This window comes from Stenella coeruleoalba (assembly GCF_951394435.1).
Source record: "Stenella coeruleoalba genome assembly, chromosome: 1".
Taxonomy (NCBI): domain Eukaryota; kingdom Metazoa; phylum Chordata; class Mammalia; order Artiodactyla; family Delphinidae; genus Stenella; species Stenella coeruleoalba.
In genome coordinates, this window is record NC_137169.1 from 184,220,638 (window position 1) to 184,237,892 (window position 17,255).

At 35.6% G+C, this 17,255-nt stretch overlaps 1 protein-coding gene across 6 annotated transcripts in view; it reads right to left on the reverse strand.

Annotated features, from left to right (window-relative positions):
* The window catches only part of DNM3 (dynamin 3), a 570,555-nt gene that overhangs the window by 100,260 nt on the left and 453,040 nt on the right, over positions 1–17,255 (reverse strand). For all 6 annotated transcript variants that reach the window (XM_079939900.1, XM_079939895.1, XM_079939899.1 and 3 more), the window contains one exon: positions 750–861. In XM_079939900.1, the coding sequence (XP_079796026.1) occupies positions 750–861 (112 nt within the window). The remainder of the gene's footprint in view (positions 1–749; positions 862–17,255) is intronic.

The window sequence follows — 17,255 nt, forward strand, 5'->3', positions numbered from 1 at the left end:
GGGGGGGAACCTGGATAGTACAATTCTCAGGGGTAGCAAGTAAGCAGTAAGAGCCACTCATCTGAAGAGTCTGTTTAATGGTGTGTGTACATATGCTGGGTGGGAATTCTAAAGTTTAAATCCAGACTAGTCTGTGTAATATTACATTTTCCAAAGAACACAAATAGAAGGTCTGTTTATTAACTTGAATGAGAGAACTGTCTCTAAGACCCTTGAAGTATATTAATAAAGATAAGTGGGAATAACTTATCTTTATTAATATAGCAATGGTAATATTTTTTTGTTCTTTTATACTCACAATGACATTAACCAGAGTTTAATTTTGGATATAGGTACCACAGACATAATGAAAAGAGGTAGATTTTTATAAAAATAAGTACATTTTAAAGAATATGAAATAGTGTTCTGATTGATGATATATATACTATGACTATATGAAGAATGTTATAACCTGCTTATATGAATACTATAGAATAGTATACTGTACAACAGCATAAGAAACTCTCTTGCTTTGAGATTACATATATTATGTTTCATGGCAAAGTTGGGCATTTTCTTTAAAAATATACTGATAAACTTCTTATAATAGAAATCTAATGGATAAAAAAAAATGTAAGCAAAGTAGCAGTTAAAACTATGGCAAATTAATTAAGTCAGACAAGAATTAGCTTTTCCAGCCTATAGTATGTAGAATTATGCTTTCTTAAACATGGTTAATAATTTTAAAATAAGAGATATATCCAACTTACTAAAGATTTATCTGGATAAACCCCAGCTCTTAGTAGAGATGCCTTCCAGCTGTCTACATCCTCCTGTGAATCACATGCCAGCTCGAGAAAGCGATAGTCTTTGTATACATTCCTGGAGTCAAAAAAAAAATCATGCTTTTAGTTTTGAACCAAATTCAAAATGATTTCATATCCCTGCAGATGATGATACAAATGACAGTCCAAATGAAGGGTTCTCTGACAGTCACTGAAGAAAAACAAAAACAATCTATTGCATTTCAAATAATTAGCAAATTCCTATATGTATGTATTATACAATTAAAAAACCCTCCCATTAAAGAATTTAGAGTTATCTGTACTGCTAAGCAATAAGAAGGGAAGGAAATAACAAAGATTCTCAGTATGACACACTGAGTGCCAACTGACAGGGAGTTGTTCTGAGGGGAATGGATTTGCTATTGTCTAGTAATCAGATCAATTTTTGAAACTAATTTACAAATCTAAATGGCTCATAAAACTTTAAAATTATGGCAATAATCTCAAAAAACTAAAATATTATGCTGGATTCAAATCACAAATGCTCATCAATATTTGAAAAGGAAAGAACATTAATATTTAACAGAGTAAAGTGCCTATGAAGTGCATATTGACAACTGGACAATACTATAATTTTATATTTCCTTTCCTAATAATAAAATAATACACAAGATGTAATAATGCCCATTTAGAATAATTTAGAAACTAGATAAAAGTATAAAAATGGATACAATCAACCATTTTCTACTATTTACAGATAAACCTATTTCTTTATATTCCTTTGTTCTATGCATTTTTTCACAGTTGAGTTTCTCTCTCTTTCTCACTCTGTCTCTCTATTTTGTGTCCTTTTCACTTACTATTGTATCATGGTCATATACTTACGCTATTACATCTTCATAAACATCAAATTATAATGTTATAATATTCATTAATATAAATGTATGATAATTTACTTGACCTCCTAATATTAGATAAGTAATTTACTTTATTTGCAATCATAAATAAAGCTCAAATAAATATTTTTATCCATAAGTCTCTGTCTTTCTACTTTAATTTACTACTATTATTTTCTGAGGATAGATTCTTACAGATAGAGTGACAGAATCAAAGTTATAATCATTTTTGAAGACAATGATACACGTTCCAATCATCTTTCCAGAAAAGATAATCCAATTTAGACAGATACTAGCAGTGTACAAGATTAACAATCTTTTTCTCTTCTTTATCTCTTCCAAGGTATTCTCATTCATGGCTAAGAGTTTCAATTTACACCTAACTCAGATGGCTTACATATTTACATCCCCTGTCCAGACCTGCCCGATTCATACTGCTTATTGACTTCTCCACTTGAGTATCTCAAAGGCACTGTGACATGGATGACTGAATTGGTGATTTCCAACTTGATGTTCCCATTTCATGCAGCATCAGTGTAATGCAGATACTTTGGAGGTATCTTAGACATCTTCCACACTCTCATACACCTCCTTACATTTTACCACTTAAAAGTGTACTTCCTGTATATTGACCATCATGTTATTATCATCTCTCTTTTGGGTTATTACAACATCTCTTTAGTCTTGCAGCATCACACGACCACTTTAAATTTGCTCTCTAATCCTTATTATCTTCTGAAAATGTGAATCAGATATTCACATAAATATACCTGGTTATACCAGTTAAAACCCCTGGTATAAAACACTGCAATACTACATGCTTTTAGGAAAAGACCACACTCACTATGATGGCCTACAAAGTCCTGCACAGTCTGGCCCAACATTACCTTACTCTCTAGCTTCTTTTCATACTCTGTTCTCCCTTGATTTTTTTTTTTTTTTTTTTTTTTTTTTTTTGCGGTACGCGGGCCTCTCACTGCTGTGGCCTCTCTCGTTGCGGAGCACAGGCTCCGGACGCGCAGGCTCAGCGGCCATGGCTCACGGGCCCAGCGGCTCCGCGGCATGTGGGATCTTCCTAGACCGGGGCACGAACCCACGTCCTCTGCATCGGCAGACGGACTCTCAACCACTGCGCCACCAAGGAAGCCCTCCCTTGATTTTTAAGCCACACTGGCCTTTTACTTCTTCATATATGCCATGCTTACTCCCGAAGTCTTTGAATATACTGCTCTCTCTGTCTGCAGCTATCTGTCCTTCCCTCATTGCACAGTTAACTCCTGTGCCTTCCCACACTCACGGGACCAGTCCACTTAAAGTACCCAGCAGTTGCACGTGTGCCACAATGAACAAAGGAAAATAAAAGGACACCCAAAGAGGTCTAACAGCCAGAGAGACAAAGAATAAAGAAGGCAATCAGAACAGTCTATCAACAAAAGAGAAAGGTTGGGGGTAGCAAAAGAATAATAAGTATTTGAAGAGGTACAAAATGGCATTAAAAAAGACTTATAGAACTAAGAAAAATAAGATTTTTAAGTTAATATATTGAGTAGATAAGTTGAAGGAAAGGATGATCAATCTTGAGATTAGAATTAGTAGATGTTAAGATCCAGTAGGAGAATTAGAAAAATATAAAGAGAGAAGTGTGGAGGAAAGACCCAGAACATCTAACCTGTAAATAATAGGAGTTCCAGAAAATGGAACTGGGAGGAAGATGGGAGGAGAAAAATAATTATGAAAAAAACCTATTGTTTTAAAAAGAAACGTGGGCTTCCCTGGTGGCGCAGTGGTTGACAAAGTCTGCCTACCGATGCAGGGGACACGGACGGGTTCGTGCCCCGGTCCGGGAAGATCCCACACGCCGCGGAGCCGCTGGGCCCATGAGCCATGGCCGCTGAGCCTGCATGTCCGGAGCCTGTGCTCCGCAATGGGAGAGGACACAACAGTGAGAGGCCCGCGTACCGCAAAAAAAGAAAAGAAAAAAAGAAACGTATCCTGATTTTTAGAAAGATCCAAATCTTTACATTAAAGTGCTGTTTCAGATAGAATTGATGAGAAAAATTACCACATACACACCTGCTAGTATAAATCTTGAGCTCTGAGATAAAGAAAAGTCGTCTGTAAAGAAAGAGAAAGTTGCTTACAAAGGAAAAAGAATTAGACTGGCACTGGACTGAACATTCAAAAGGTAGAAGGCAATGAAATAGTATTCATGAATTCTTAAGAGGACTTCAGACTCAGAGTCCCACATCCAGCCAGGTTATCACCATATACCCAATCTGAGGGAGATGCTAAGGCAGTATTAGGATTACAACAACACTGAATGTACCTGCAGAGAGTGTTCAAGGGTGAAGAAAAACTAAGAGAAGAGAAAACAGTGGTAAGCAACAAAATTTGCCGTATCCATAGAGTCAAATCAAAATAAATAATGATAGATCATCTAAGAATTGCAATATAAGGACTAAATAAGAAGTCTTAAAGAAGAAGAGACACATTGCAACAGAAATTCAAATAGTCTAAAACTCAGGGGAGGGTGGAAGGAAAAAAAGATGCTCACAAGTTCTCCTCTGATGGGTATAGGAGTGAAGAGTAGGGAAGCAAAGGGATCCCAGAGTTCTCATATTGTTGGAAGAAGTGGGCAAGGAGAGAAGTAGGAGAAGAAAGTGTCTTGGGAGAGAAATATTTGATAATTTGCCTCATGGAATAATAGGGTTATATACTGGTGAGTGTAAATATTAATAAAATAAAAAGTACAGAACTCCCAAATTAAAAAAGAAAAAATAAAGAAAATTAATAGCCTCTTGATCAAATCAACAAAAAATTAAGAAAAGAAACAACAAAATAGGAAATTTTAACGATAGGAATAAAATCAAGTATATTAATTATTAAATTAATAAAAGTGAACTGAATTCTCTCAGCTAAACAGTTAATTTAGGTTAAAAAAATAAAACCCAATTATATGTTATTTGCAAAACTAAAGGAACAGGTAAAGATATATCAGACAAACACAAAACAAAGAAATAAAAATTCATGAATGGCAATATTAATATAGGCAAGATAGAATTTAAAAGTACTGAACAGGATAAACAATTTAAAAGCACTAAATAGAACAAATAGAAATATTATATAATGATATAAAGTACAATTTATGAAGACTGGAAAATACTTATAAACCTGTTTGCACCAAATAATATAATAGACAAATAAATGAAGCAAATGTTACTTAAAAATGTAGGATAAACTTGACATAACTATTGCATATAATTAATTAAAATATAAATATGGAAAGTTTTAATATGGCATTTTTCAAATTAGATATAGTGGACAAAAAATAAGTAAGCACATAAAAAAATAAATAGTACAACAGATGAAGTAAATTTAATAGGTTCCTTTATCGCTTAAATAGAAGATAAAGATGTTTTCACGATCAACAAACCATTTACAAAAATCTGTCATATACTTGGATCTGCACACACACATAATATGAGTTTTAAGAAATTAAAAAAAAGAGAGATTTTATGAATCCCATTCTTTGGTCACAAAACAAAAAAAAAAAGAAAAAATGAATTTCTAAGAAAAAGACTCAAAAAGAAAATAAAAAGCAAGCACACTCCTCGATAATTCTTGTATTACAGAAGAAATCAAAACAAAATTGTAAATTATTTAGAAAGCAATAAAAAATATATAAACACATCATATCCAACCAGTGGAGCACAGCAAAGGCTATAGGAAAACTTATGGCTTTAAATATGTTCATCATTTAGAGAAAAAATTTTAAAAGTTAATATTCATCTATACAAAGTGTTAAATTAGGATAAAAAAAAAATAAACCAAGAAAGGAAATTAACATAGATTAAACCAAAACTAATGAAATAGGAAATATTAAGATAGCATAAAGGATAAAGACATCCATGAGTATTTTCCCTTTAGTAATAGATAATAAATTTATAATCCTAATTAGGGGAGAAAACAAAAGTATACAAGATCACAAATGAGAAAGGATAGAATACATACCCACAAATATATAGGAGATTGAGAAAATTACAATCAAATACTTTATGCAATCTTATGCCAAAACTAAGAACCTAGAGGTAATTAATAATATCCTTAAAAAATATCAACAAAATTAACTCAGAAAGAGTTGGAAAACCCAAGTTGCTTTTACAAAACACTGCTAGTATTAAGATACTTGCTTAAAAGACTAACAATGACTGCAAGACAAATATACAAAAATCATGGCGGGACCTTGAAGATGGCGGAGGAGTAAGCCATGGAGATCACCTTCCTCCCCACAAATACATCAGAAATACATCTACATGTGGAACAACTCCTACAGAACACCTACTGAATGTTGGCAGAAGACCTCAGACCTCCCAAAAGGCAAGAAACTCCCCACGTACCTGGGTAGGGCAAAAGAAAAAAGAAACAACAGAGACAAAAGAATAGGGACAGGACCTGCACCACAGGGAGGGAGCCATGAAGGAGTAAAGGTTTCCACACACTAGGAGGACCCTTCGCGGGTGGAGACTGCGGGTGGCGGAGCGGGAAGCTTCGGCCGGGAGCCACGGAGGAGAGTGCAGCAACAGGAGTGCGGGGGGCAAAGCGGAGAGATTCCAGCACAGAGGAGCGGTGCCGACCAGCACTGACCACACCGAGAGGCTTGTCTGCTCACCGGCCGGGACGGGCCGGGGGCTGGGAGCTGAGGCTTGAAGGGCTTCAGAGGTCAGAATGGCCATCATCAAAAAAATCTACTAACAATAAATGCTGGAGAGGGTCTGGAGAAAAGGGAACTCTTCTGCACTGTTGGTGGGAATGTAAATTGATACAGCCACTATGGAGAACAGTATAGAGGTTCCTTAAAAAACTAAAAATAGAACTACCATATGATCCAGCAATCCCACCACTGGGCACATACCCTGAGAAAACCATAATTCAAAGAGTCGTGTACCACAATGTTCATTGCAGCTCTATTTACAATAGCCAGGACATGGAAGCAACCTAATTGTCCATCGACAGATGAATGGATAAAGAAGATGTGGCACATATATGCAATGGAATATTACTCAGCCATAAAAAGAAACAAAATTGAGTTATTTGTAGTGAGGTGGATGGACCTAGAGACTGTCATACAGAGTGAAGTAAGTCAGAAAGAGTAAAAGAAATACCGTATGCTAACATATATATATGGAATCTAAAAAAAAAAATGGTTCTGAAGAACGTAGGGGCAGGACAGGAATAAAGACACAGATGTAGAGAATGGACTTGAGGACACAGGGAGGGGGGAGTGTAAGCTGGGCAGAAGTGAGAGAGTGGCATGGACATATATACACTACCAAATGTGAAATAGATAGCTAGTGGGAAGCAGCCACATAGCACAGGGAGACCAGCTCTGTGCTTTGTGACCACCTAGAAGGGTGGGATAGGGAGGGTGGGAGGCAGATGCAAGACGGAGAAGATATGGGGATGTATGTATATGTACAGCTGATTCACTTTGTTATACAGCAGAAACTAACACACCATTGTAAAGCAATTATACTCCAATAAAGATGTTAAAAAAATACAAATCAATGACTTTCCTCAATACTCCCAATAACTTTGAAATGGAAGAAATACTCCATTCACGCTAGGAGAAAGGCTATAAAACACATAAAAATAAATTATTTTAAATTAAGAAAATTATAAGATCTTCATAAATGGGAAGGCATATTTGGATGTGTTAATTTGATTACACTATACTGCTAGGTCTTACTAAGTGAGTAGCACTAGTAGGTATTCAATAAATACTTATTGAATAATGAGTACCATCACACCCTTAAAAATAATGACAATCGGGCTTCCCTGGTGGCGCAGTGGTTGAGAATCCGCCTACCAATGCAGGGAACACGGGTTCGTGCCCCGGTCTGGGAAGATCCCACGTGCCACGGAGCGGCTAGGCCCGTGAGCCATGGCCGCTGAACCTGCGAGTCCGGAGCCTGTACTCCGCAACGGGAGAGGCCACAGCAGTGAGAGGCCCGCGTACCGCCAAAAAAAATAAATAAATAAAAATAATGACTATCATCTTTAAAACACCTTTGCAAATTTTATAATTTAAATGATTCTCGGGGTTTCTCTGGTGGCGCAGTGGTTACGAGTCTGCCTGCCAATGCAGGGGACACAGGTTCGAACCCTGGTCCGGGAAGATCCCACATGCTGAGGAGCAACTAAGCCCATGCGCCACAGCCTTAGCCCATGTGCTGCAACTACTGAAGCCCACGCACCTAGAGCCCATGCTCCGCAACAAGGGAAGCCATCGCAATGAGAAACCTGCACACTGCAATGACGAGTAGCCCCTGCTCACCACAACTAGAGAAAGCCCGCGTGCAGCAACAAAGACCCAATGCAGCCAAAAATTAATAAGTAAAATAAATAAATTAAAAAAATGATTCTCCATCAAAGCTTTAATATTTTTGCAAAGGAGGATGAGCATTTTTATATATTTATGGAAATGATGTTCTTTGTTCTGATTTCATTACATACTTTTTGTATATTATTATAATAATTTCTCATTTTTTATTTGCTTTTGCCTGACATATCTTTGCCTCTTTTACTCTTTTGCTTTTATCCATTTGTTTTAGTTTTTAAAAAGAAATATCTTTTATAAATGCTAACTGTAAAGTAGGCTTTAATTTTCATCCCAATTTGAAAATCACCTCCTACAATTAGGAAAGTTTTAATCATGTTTATTTCTCGCCTTTTTGGTTTCTATATTATTTTAGTGGTTTTCAGTTCTACAGGTAAATGACCATCTTAAAGTTTTCCAAATTATTCTTGAATTCATTTTTGTATATAAAATTCCTGTATATAAACTTTAGGAATAAAATAATAAGTTTTGGCTTCTTGGGGGATTTAGAAGCTTTTACTTTTCACATTATCTCATGACATTTGCAAATCTGTCTAGAAATATTAACCTAGAATATTATTTCTGAATTATTGTTTTCACATTTCTTTGAGGCTCCTTTTTTTCTCTTTTTACTTTTGTATTCAATTTTGTTACACTTAAGCAATTATTTAGATGGAACTCTACATGTTTAACTTTAATAAAGATTTATCATCAGGCATTTTCTACCTGGACTTCTCAATTTGTAAATTCTTACTTGGATTCATTTTTTGAGCTGGCTCAAACTAGAGTTAGCTATCTAAATTTCTGGTTGGGGCAGTCTCTACATTTCTCACATTGATTCAGTGAGTAAGTGAAGAAATTTCTTATTTTTTTTTACTGTTTAGCCCAGTTTTTCTTATTCAGGGTAATGCATGCAATGGTCACTCAAAGGATTTCAATCTAGTTCACTCTGTGAGTCTTGCAAATAGTTGACTGACATTTCCACTTCCCAGTGCTTTTGAGACTTTCCATCTCTGTTGTATATGAGTTTTTGGATATAGCAATGGATGGAGAAGGGCAAAAGAGAAGCTTCTAATTTTTCACCATCTTATGAGGTCATCTTATTTAACCTTCATAGCAACCCTGCAAAGTTGGTTATAGAGTTGTTTTACAGTTGAGGAAGCTGAGATTCAGAGAGATTAGGTGACTTTCCCCAAATCACATAGCTAATTAACGGCACAACCTGGGCCTACCACGTTCCTTGGCATATAGCCTCTGTAAAGCAAATATGAGTTGAATGAATGAACAAAGGAATCAATGAATAAATGAACTATGGAATGAACTTGGACTGTGCTTATTTTTAAAACCACCTTTTTCATTTTTGACTGGACCCTTAACTTTCTACAGAAAACCTAAGATTTAAAAAGTTTGAAGAGACAAACCATAATAAGTAGAATGAGTAATTTTAATTAAAGTGGGACATATTTAAAGGAAATACATTTTCCTAGTATGAGAGTTTATTGTTGGAAAACTTGAAAGGTCATATCTTTGCTACAGAGCAGAAAGGGTAATGGATTATCTTGAGGGAATCAAAATTCATCAGTTTTTAATTTTCTAATTACCTCTCTACAATAGCTTTTAACTACCATGTAGGTTTCCATCTGAGGCATTTCCACTACACAGTATGAGTTTCTTTAAGATGTAAAGGTATGGGGAAGGCAAAGCTGGACAAATGCCATGGGAGCTCTTGGCCAGCTGGAAAGCACAAAAAGTAGAGGGTACAGACTTTCCACACTCTCTAAGCAGATCTGAAGAATTCAGCTTTGGCCCACTCTTACTGACCTTTCTCCAGAGTATTTTCTTTCAGGGGCTCTTCAAATGGAAAATCTTGATTTTTTTCCCTCAAAGGATAGCCAAATTCTTGAGAGGGAAAATAATTATCTGGTTGAAACATTAGAAGAGGGTCAAAGGCTTCTGGTGGCTTTGGCTGCTTCATTTTTACCCATTTTTGAAGCCTCGTCTTAGGCTGTGTCTAGACATCCAAGGAGAGTTGGATACAGGTCTAAAACACTAAACTGAGCTGATTTACTGGAAGTCTCATAAATTCTGTGGATGCAGCTTCCAGGTTCTCACCACATGCCGTAGCTATATAGATAACCCACAGCAATTTGTGCTGACTGCATTTTTTGTTGTTGTTTAGTCTATTTCAGCTGCAATCACACAGATATGGGCTTCTGAATGATTTCACTATGAAATCAAGCTGAACTATATGTTTTGCAGTTTGAAAAAATAAAATTCATCTCAGTATTAAAAATGACCATAAGAAATTTTATCCCATAAGTAAAAGGCTTTTAAGTGTTACACTGTAGAGAACATGACCACATGATGAGCCCATGTTTTGATTATATACATAACTTTCATTCACATCATAAGAATGTCTTTGGGTGTTAAAAATGTGAGGTTTAATTTCTTTGCCTATGACAGTTCTTCAAACATCTGAGACCAGATATTACGTGTCCCACAAGTCTTCTAGTCCCCAAGCCAACACTTTTGCCAACTTTTCCAAATGTTTCTCATATGAAGAGGTTTCTAGATAACACTGCATCCTTCTTGCATTCTTGTGAATTTGCTGTATTTTAAATGGATTTTCTGAAAATGAGATGCCAGCAACTGATCACAAATCTCCAGATGCGATATTATTCATATGTAAGGAAGAAGTCTGGCAGAATTTTTGCCTGCTTTCTGGACAGAAAACTTTTACTAATGTAAATTTAAGTAAAACACAGTAGAATATAGTAAAGACCATAAACACCTATTGAAATCCCGGCTATTATTATCATTTATTATCTTATATGACATTGGAGAAGGCAACCTCTTTGAATTTCAGTTTAGTCATCTATAAAATGGGGATAATAGCATTATCTATCTCAGGCTTACTATGATAATAAAATAAGGTTATATGCATGAAGAGCTTATTTCACACCATGCCCAGCATCGGCTAAATGTACAAGTAAAATATATAAAGTACAAAAATTATTATTATGCGTTACTTTCACTGCATTTAGGTCCCTTACATTTGATGTCCTATAAAACCAGACCTCTCTTGGACTGAATGCATATAGACTTTTTAAAACATGAGTAAAATTTATACTTAGCATTATTACATTTCATCTGGTTAGTTTTGGCCCATTTACCAGTTTGCTCAGATGTTCTGAATCCAAATTCTGGCACACAATATAGTCACAATTCTTCCTGTTTTGCATTATCTGCATATTTATTACATAACATTCCCATATCATTATCAGAGTCATTGGTAATCATATTATAGACCTAAAACAGAACTCAAAGGATCCCATACCAGAGTCACAGGTTCCATTAACTTGTACCCATTGGCTATCAACAATAAGACTTAAGATTTAATCATAAGTCCATCATAAATGGACTATCAAGTTATGTCTATTTCCCCTCACACATATTTCAAAAGACTATATCAAGGTCTAAGTATATTATATCTACTCCTTCTATTAAAAATTTGGAGTCAGTTTGGTTCAACTTGTTTTTCAAGATTCAGAGAAAGTTCCTATTAATCACTGATATCCTTTCTAAATAATTATAAATATCAATTTCATAATTAATTATAGATGTATATAGCAGGGCATTGATGATAAACTCATCAATCAAATTTCCATTTTGTTTTCCCTTTTGAAAATCTGGACAAGAGCCTCCTTTGTGGACTTTTTTTTTGCTGATCCACTGATCCTACCACATTCCCACTCATCATCACCCTGCTATGTCTTCACTTCTGTGCACACTCAGTTTAGCACTATAACTACTACCTTGCAAACTTTTGAGTCCCTTTCCTGTCTTTTCCTTCACCATTTTATTTACCTAATAAAACTCCAACTGAATTACTTTCTTACTCAGCTCATATATCCAAGTTGCTAAAGAATACAAGAGAAAAACTATGCAACTGTGATGACAATACTCACTTCAAATATCAAATGGGCACCTAACTTTTCCAGACTTCCCTACTATAAGTCTTCAATCAATATACTTTCTCACTGTACTAGAGGATTACTTCATACCTTTTTCCCCCTAAATCTCTAATACACCACCTGCCACTCACACTTGACAGATAATTCTGCTTCATACTACACAGGAAAAACAAATACAATCTGATGAGAATTGTATCTTCTTTCCACCAAATCCACCAGACTACCTGCATTAGCAACCACAAGTTCTGCCTTCCTCTTGTACCATGGAAGACCAAACCCTCAACTTATACACTGGGTCCCATGTCTTCTAATGTCTTCCTGAACTTCCTGCAATTATTTCTTTTCTCTTCCATGTCAACAATTTCTTCCTTTCTACTATTGGATCACTCATATGGCATACTAGCATGCCTCAAAAGCAACCATCTTAAAACACATACACACACAACGCACACACACACACATACTTTCACTTTCACCCCCTAAGAACTGCCTCATTTTTGTTTGCTTTTACAGTGAAATTCCTTGAGTTATCTTGAATCATTTTCTCCATTCTCTCTCCTCTCATTCTTTTGTCAATCCACCCCAGTGAGATTTGTGGTCCTGCTACTCTATAGATACTGCTCTTATCAAGTTTATGTGATCTACATTTTGCCACAGAAAATGCTCAATTCCTTGTGACTTGCCTTCACTGCAGCATCTGACATTGTTGACCACTCCCTCTCTTCAATCACTGTCTTCTCAAGACTTTTGCAATATCACACTCTCCTGCTTTCCACACTTCTACCCTACTGACTGCAGCTTCTTAACCTCTTTTGCTGTCTCCTCTTCCTTTGTTAGACTTTTAAATTCGGGAGTGCCCCAAGCTCCTTCCATGGTCTGTGCTTTCTCCAAGGTGATCTCTGTCTGGTGGCCTTAAATACCATTTAAATGCAGATAACTCCAGACCTCTACACTGAACTACAGACTCCCACATCCAAGCCACCATCTTCTCTCATCTGGTTGATTGTTACAGCTTCCTAACACCTCCTTGACACCTCTCTTGATCCGCTCTCCACAAAGAAGCCACAGTGATCATATATTATATCACCACCCTGTTTAAAATCCTCCAGTGACTTCCCACCATCAGCAGGAAAAAAATTCAAACTTCTTGCCATGAATGATCTACCTTTCCAACCTCGTTTTCCATTTATGTTCTTCCAACTGCAACATAAGTTCATTGATGGAATGCTAAATGTTGACCAATGTATTTCTAGCATTTACATTATATGCTGGGTGCTCAATAATATTTGTCGGCTAACTAACTACTCTTTCAGTCTTTTCTCAGCATCCAAAATTCTTCAAAGACTATTGACAATGAATCAATGATACCAAGACGTTACATTATTATAAATTGAGAACCAAACCTGTGATTTCAACAATATGAATTTAATAAGCTAGGACAATGAATTATTCTTATATCTTACAGAGAATATTCCTGATTTCATGTACTTGTAATAATAAGAAGCAGTGCAATAAAACTAGAAATTATGATAAAAGTTAAGCAGAAAAGAACCATAAAACCACTGAAAGTAACCCCCCACCCTCACCAAATTTTGTGTCAAACAGCAACTTAAAGGTGTAATTACACACTATTTGCTAAATAGACAAACTAATACCACACACCAGATTGAAACTCAGGATTCTATTCAGAGGCAAAATCACAGTCACGTACATCTTATTATTTTTAAAAAAAGAAGCAAAAATACATTGTCAGCATTTAACAAATTGGAAAATGATAAAACTTAGCAGAGTAAAATACAGGATATATAAATTGGGAACTAATTATGGAAAACTGAATTATCATTGATAAATTTACGAGTCTGTTCTTTGATGAATCAAATAATGAAACAGCTCTGTAATATATAGTAAATAAAAGATGAGAAAAATAATAAAAATCAGAAATGAGACATGATTTAACAGGGAGAAGATTAAATTATTTTAAGAGATGCTAAGTATATTTTTATGATAGCAAATTTATAAGTATCAATGATGGGTACAATTTCTAGGAAATTATGAAAAAAGAACCATAAAATCCCAACTGACCAATATCCACAGGATAAACTGGAAAACAAAACTTTTCTTCAAATTACTTCTGATCTCAGAGAGTTTATAGGTCTTTCTTTCCAAATTTTAAGGGAAAGATTCTTTTATGCAGGGCATCTCAGAAACATTAATAGGCCAATACACACTGTAAATCTCCAAGAAAAGAACATGCTAAGCAGAATTCCCCATTTATTTGACCCTAGATTCTTTTTTCCTTGAACTTCTCACAGGGCTAGTGTGTACTTTAAGGACCAAACTTTGGGATATTTCTCTATAAACCAATCTCATCTATGAATAAAGATGTAGAACTCCTAAAAAATATGTTAGGAAATTGAGTGTCATAAAATGTTTAAAAGTATGACCTTGAATAGTCAAAGCAATCTTGAGAAAGAAGAACAAAGCTGGAGGCATCACGCTCCCTGATTTCAGACTATAGTACAAAGCTATAGTAATCAAAAACAGTATAGCATTGACATAAAAACAGTCACATAGATCAACAGAACAGAATAGAGAGCCCAGAAATAAACTCATATATACATAGTCAATTAATTTCCAACAAAGGAGCCAAGAATATACATTGGGGAAAAGACAGTCTCTTCAATAAATGGTGTTGAGGAAACTAGACAGTCACATGCAAAAGAATAAATCTGGACCACTATCTTACACCATACACAAAAACAAATATAAAATGAATTAACGACTTCAATTTAAACCTGAAACCATAAAACTCCTAGAAGAAAACATAAGCAGTGATCTCCTTAACATGGGTCTTGGTGATGATTTTTTAGATTTGACACCAAATACAAAGGCAACAAAACTACATCAAACTAAAAAGATTTTGCACAGCAAAGGAAACCATCAACAAAATTAAAAGGCAAACCATCAACAAAATGAAAGGAGAATATATTTGCAAATCATATGTCTGGTAAAGGGTTAATATTCAAACATAAAAAGAATGCACATAACTCAACAACAACAAAAAATCTGATTTTAAAAATGGGCAGAATAGACATTTTTCCAAAGAAGAAATACAGATGGCCAACAGGTACATGAAAAAGTGCTCAATATCACTAATCATCAGAGAAATGCACATCAAAACCATGAGATATCACCTCACACTTGTTAGAATGGCTATTATCAAAAAGACAAGAAAGAAATGTTGGCAAGGATGTAGAGAAAAGGGAACTCTTGTACATGGTTGGTGGGAATGTAAATTGGAGCACTCACTATGGAAGAGTATGGAGGTTCCTCAAGAAATTAAAAATAGAACTACAGTACAATCTAGCAATTCACTTCTGGGTATTTATCCAAAGAAAAGTAAGACATTAAACTCAAAAGACATGGAAACAACCTACGTGTCCATCAAAGGATGAGTGGTAAAGAAAATGTTATGTGTGTGTGTGTGTGTGTGTGTGTGTGTGTATAATGCTAGGTAAAATAAGTCTCACAGACAAAGACAAATATTGTATGATCTCTCTTATATGTCAAATCTTATAAAACAAAAAACCGAGCTCATAGATACAAAGAACAGATTGTTGGTTGCCAAAAGCAGGGCATGGAGTGGTGGGCAAGAGATACAAACTTCCAGTTAAAAAAGAAATAAATCATGGAGATGTAATGGTGATCAGAGCATGGTGATCATAGTTAATAATACTGCATTGCATATGTGAAAGTTGCTAAGAGAGTAAATCTTAAAAGTTCTCACCACAAGAAAAAAAATTGTAACTATGTGTGGAGACAGATGTTAACTAGACTTGTGGAGACCGTTTCACAATATAAACAGATATCGAATCATGTTGCACACCTGAAACTAATATAAAGTTATATGTCAATTATACCTCAATAATAGAAAAAAAGATCCAGCCACCACTACCATGTAGGGTTTTTCCTAAGAGAAGTTTTTGTGAGGAATACTGTAAAGAGATCACTTGCATTCAGTACCATGTATAAATTGACCACTCACAAATCCCAGATTTCTCCTCCAAGCTACAGTTAAATTCCGGATATTTCCACTTTCAAAATCTTGATTTACTCTCAAATCTTCCCTTCCTCCAAAGCTTCCCCGTATTAGTAAATGGTGTCCCCTTCCAACTAGTTGCTTGTGCTAGATACGTGTCATTCTGTATGTCTCTTTTTCCCGCACTTCAGTTTCAATCAGTCCGTCTGTCAACACAGCCCCCTAATGAATCTCCTTTATTTCATCTCCACTGCCTCCATTCTAGTCCAGGACACCATCATCTTTCACCTGGATTGCTACACAAAACTCCTAACTCCTAGACCTGCTTCTCTCCTACTCTCCATTCTGTAGCCAAACGCAACCCCATCAATGGCTCCCCACTGTATTAGGATAAAGATCACCAATTTTGATATTCAGTCTTTAGTATTTCCTTTCCTTGACCCAGTGAAGAGAAAAGGTGAAGAAATAAAAATTTTAAATGAAAAAAAATTAATTTTTATAAAAAATATTTTAAAATATAAGAGCATTGCAAAACACATTTACTGTAAGTGCAGCTGCAGAATCAGCTGAGTCACCACCACTCCTGACTTTCTCTGGCTGCCAACGGCCATGGTGCCAAGTCCATGTCAGTGTTAATCACTGACACAATAAAAGAGCTGAAAGCATGAATTTTGGTTATAACTGTGGGGTCTTATTTATGAAGAGAAAGGTCATAAAGAAGGCAGATTACAATTTAAGTGGTGGAAATTCTTAAAATATAGCATATTTTATATCTAAATATTCTTCCTCATACCCAAATGCTAAAATAATCTGATGTCACACAATTTAAGAAGGTAATCTGAATAAAAATAGAAAGTTTGGATTCCTTAGTAGAAACTGGAAAGACCTGGTTTCTTGAAAGACCTTCTGTTCCTGGCCCCTTTTCCCCAGACTTCATTGTTTCTCCTGCAAAAGAGGAGGAGGACTGATAGATTTGATTGATGGGTTATAAAAGAGAAATTGAGCAAGCCTGTGTCCATAGGACACATGCATTTCTCTCTCATTCCAAGATGCTCTGGTGAGTTCTGCTTTGTGGGAGAGGTCTGTGGTTGCTCAGCTTTGTCTATGATTATTGGGGGCTGAAGTATTAGCAAGACACTTGGCCACAGATCTAGATCCATTTGTTTCATGACTTATCTGTTTGTTTCCTGTGCTTCCAAAAACAGC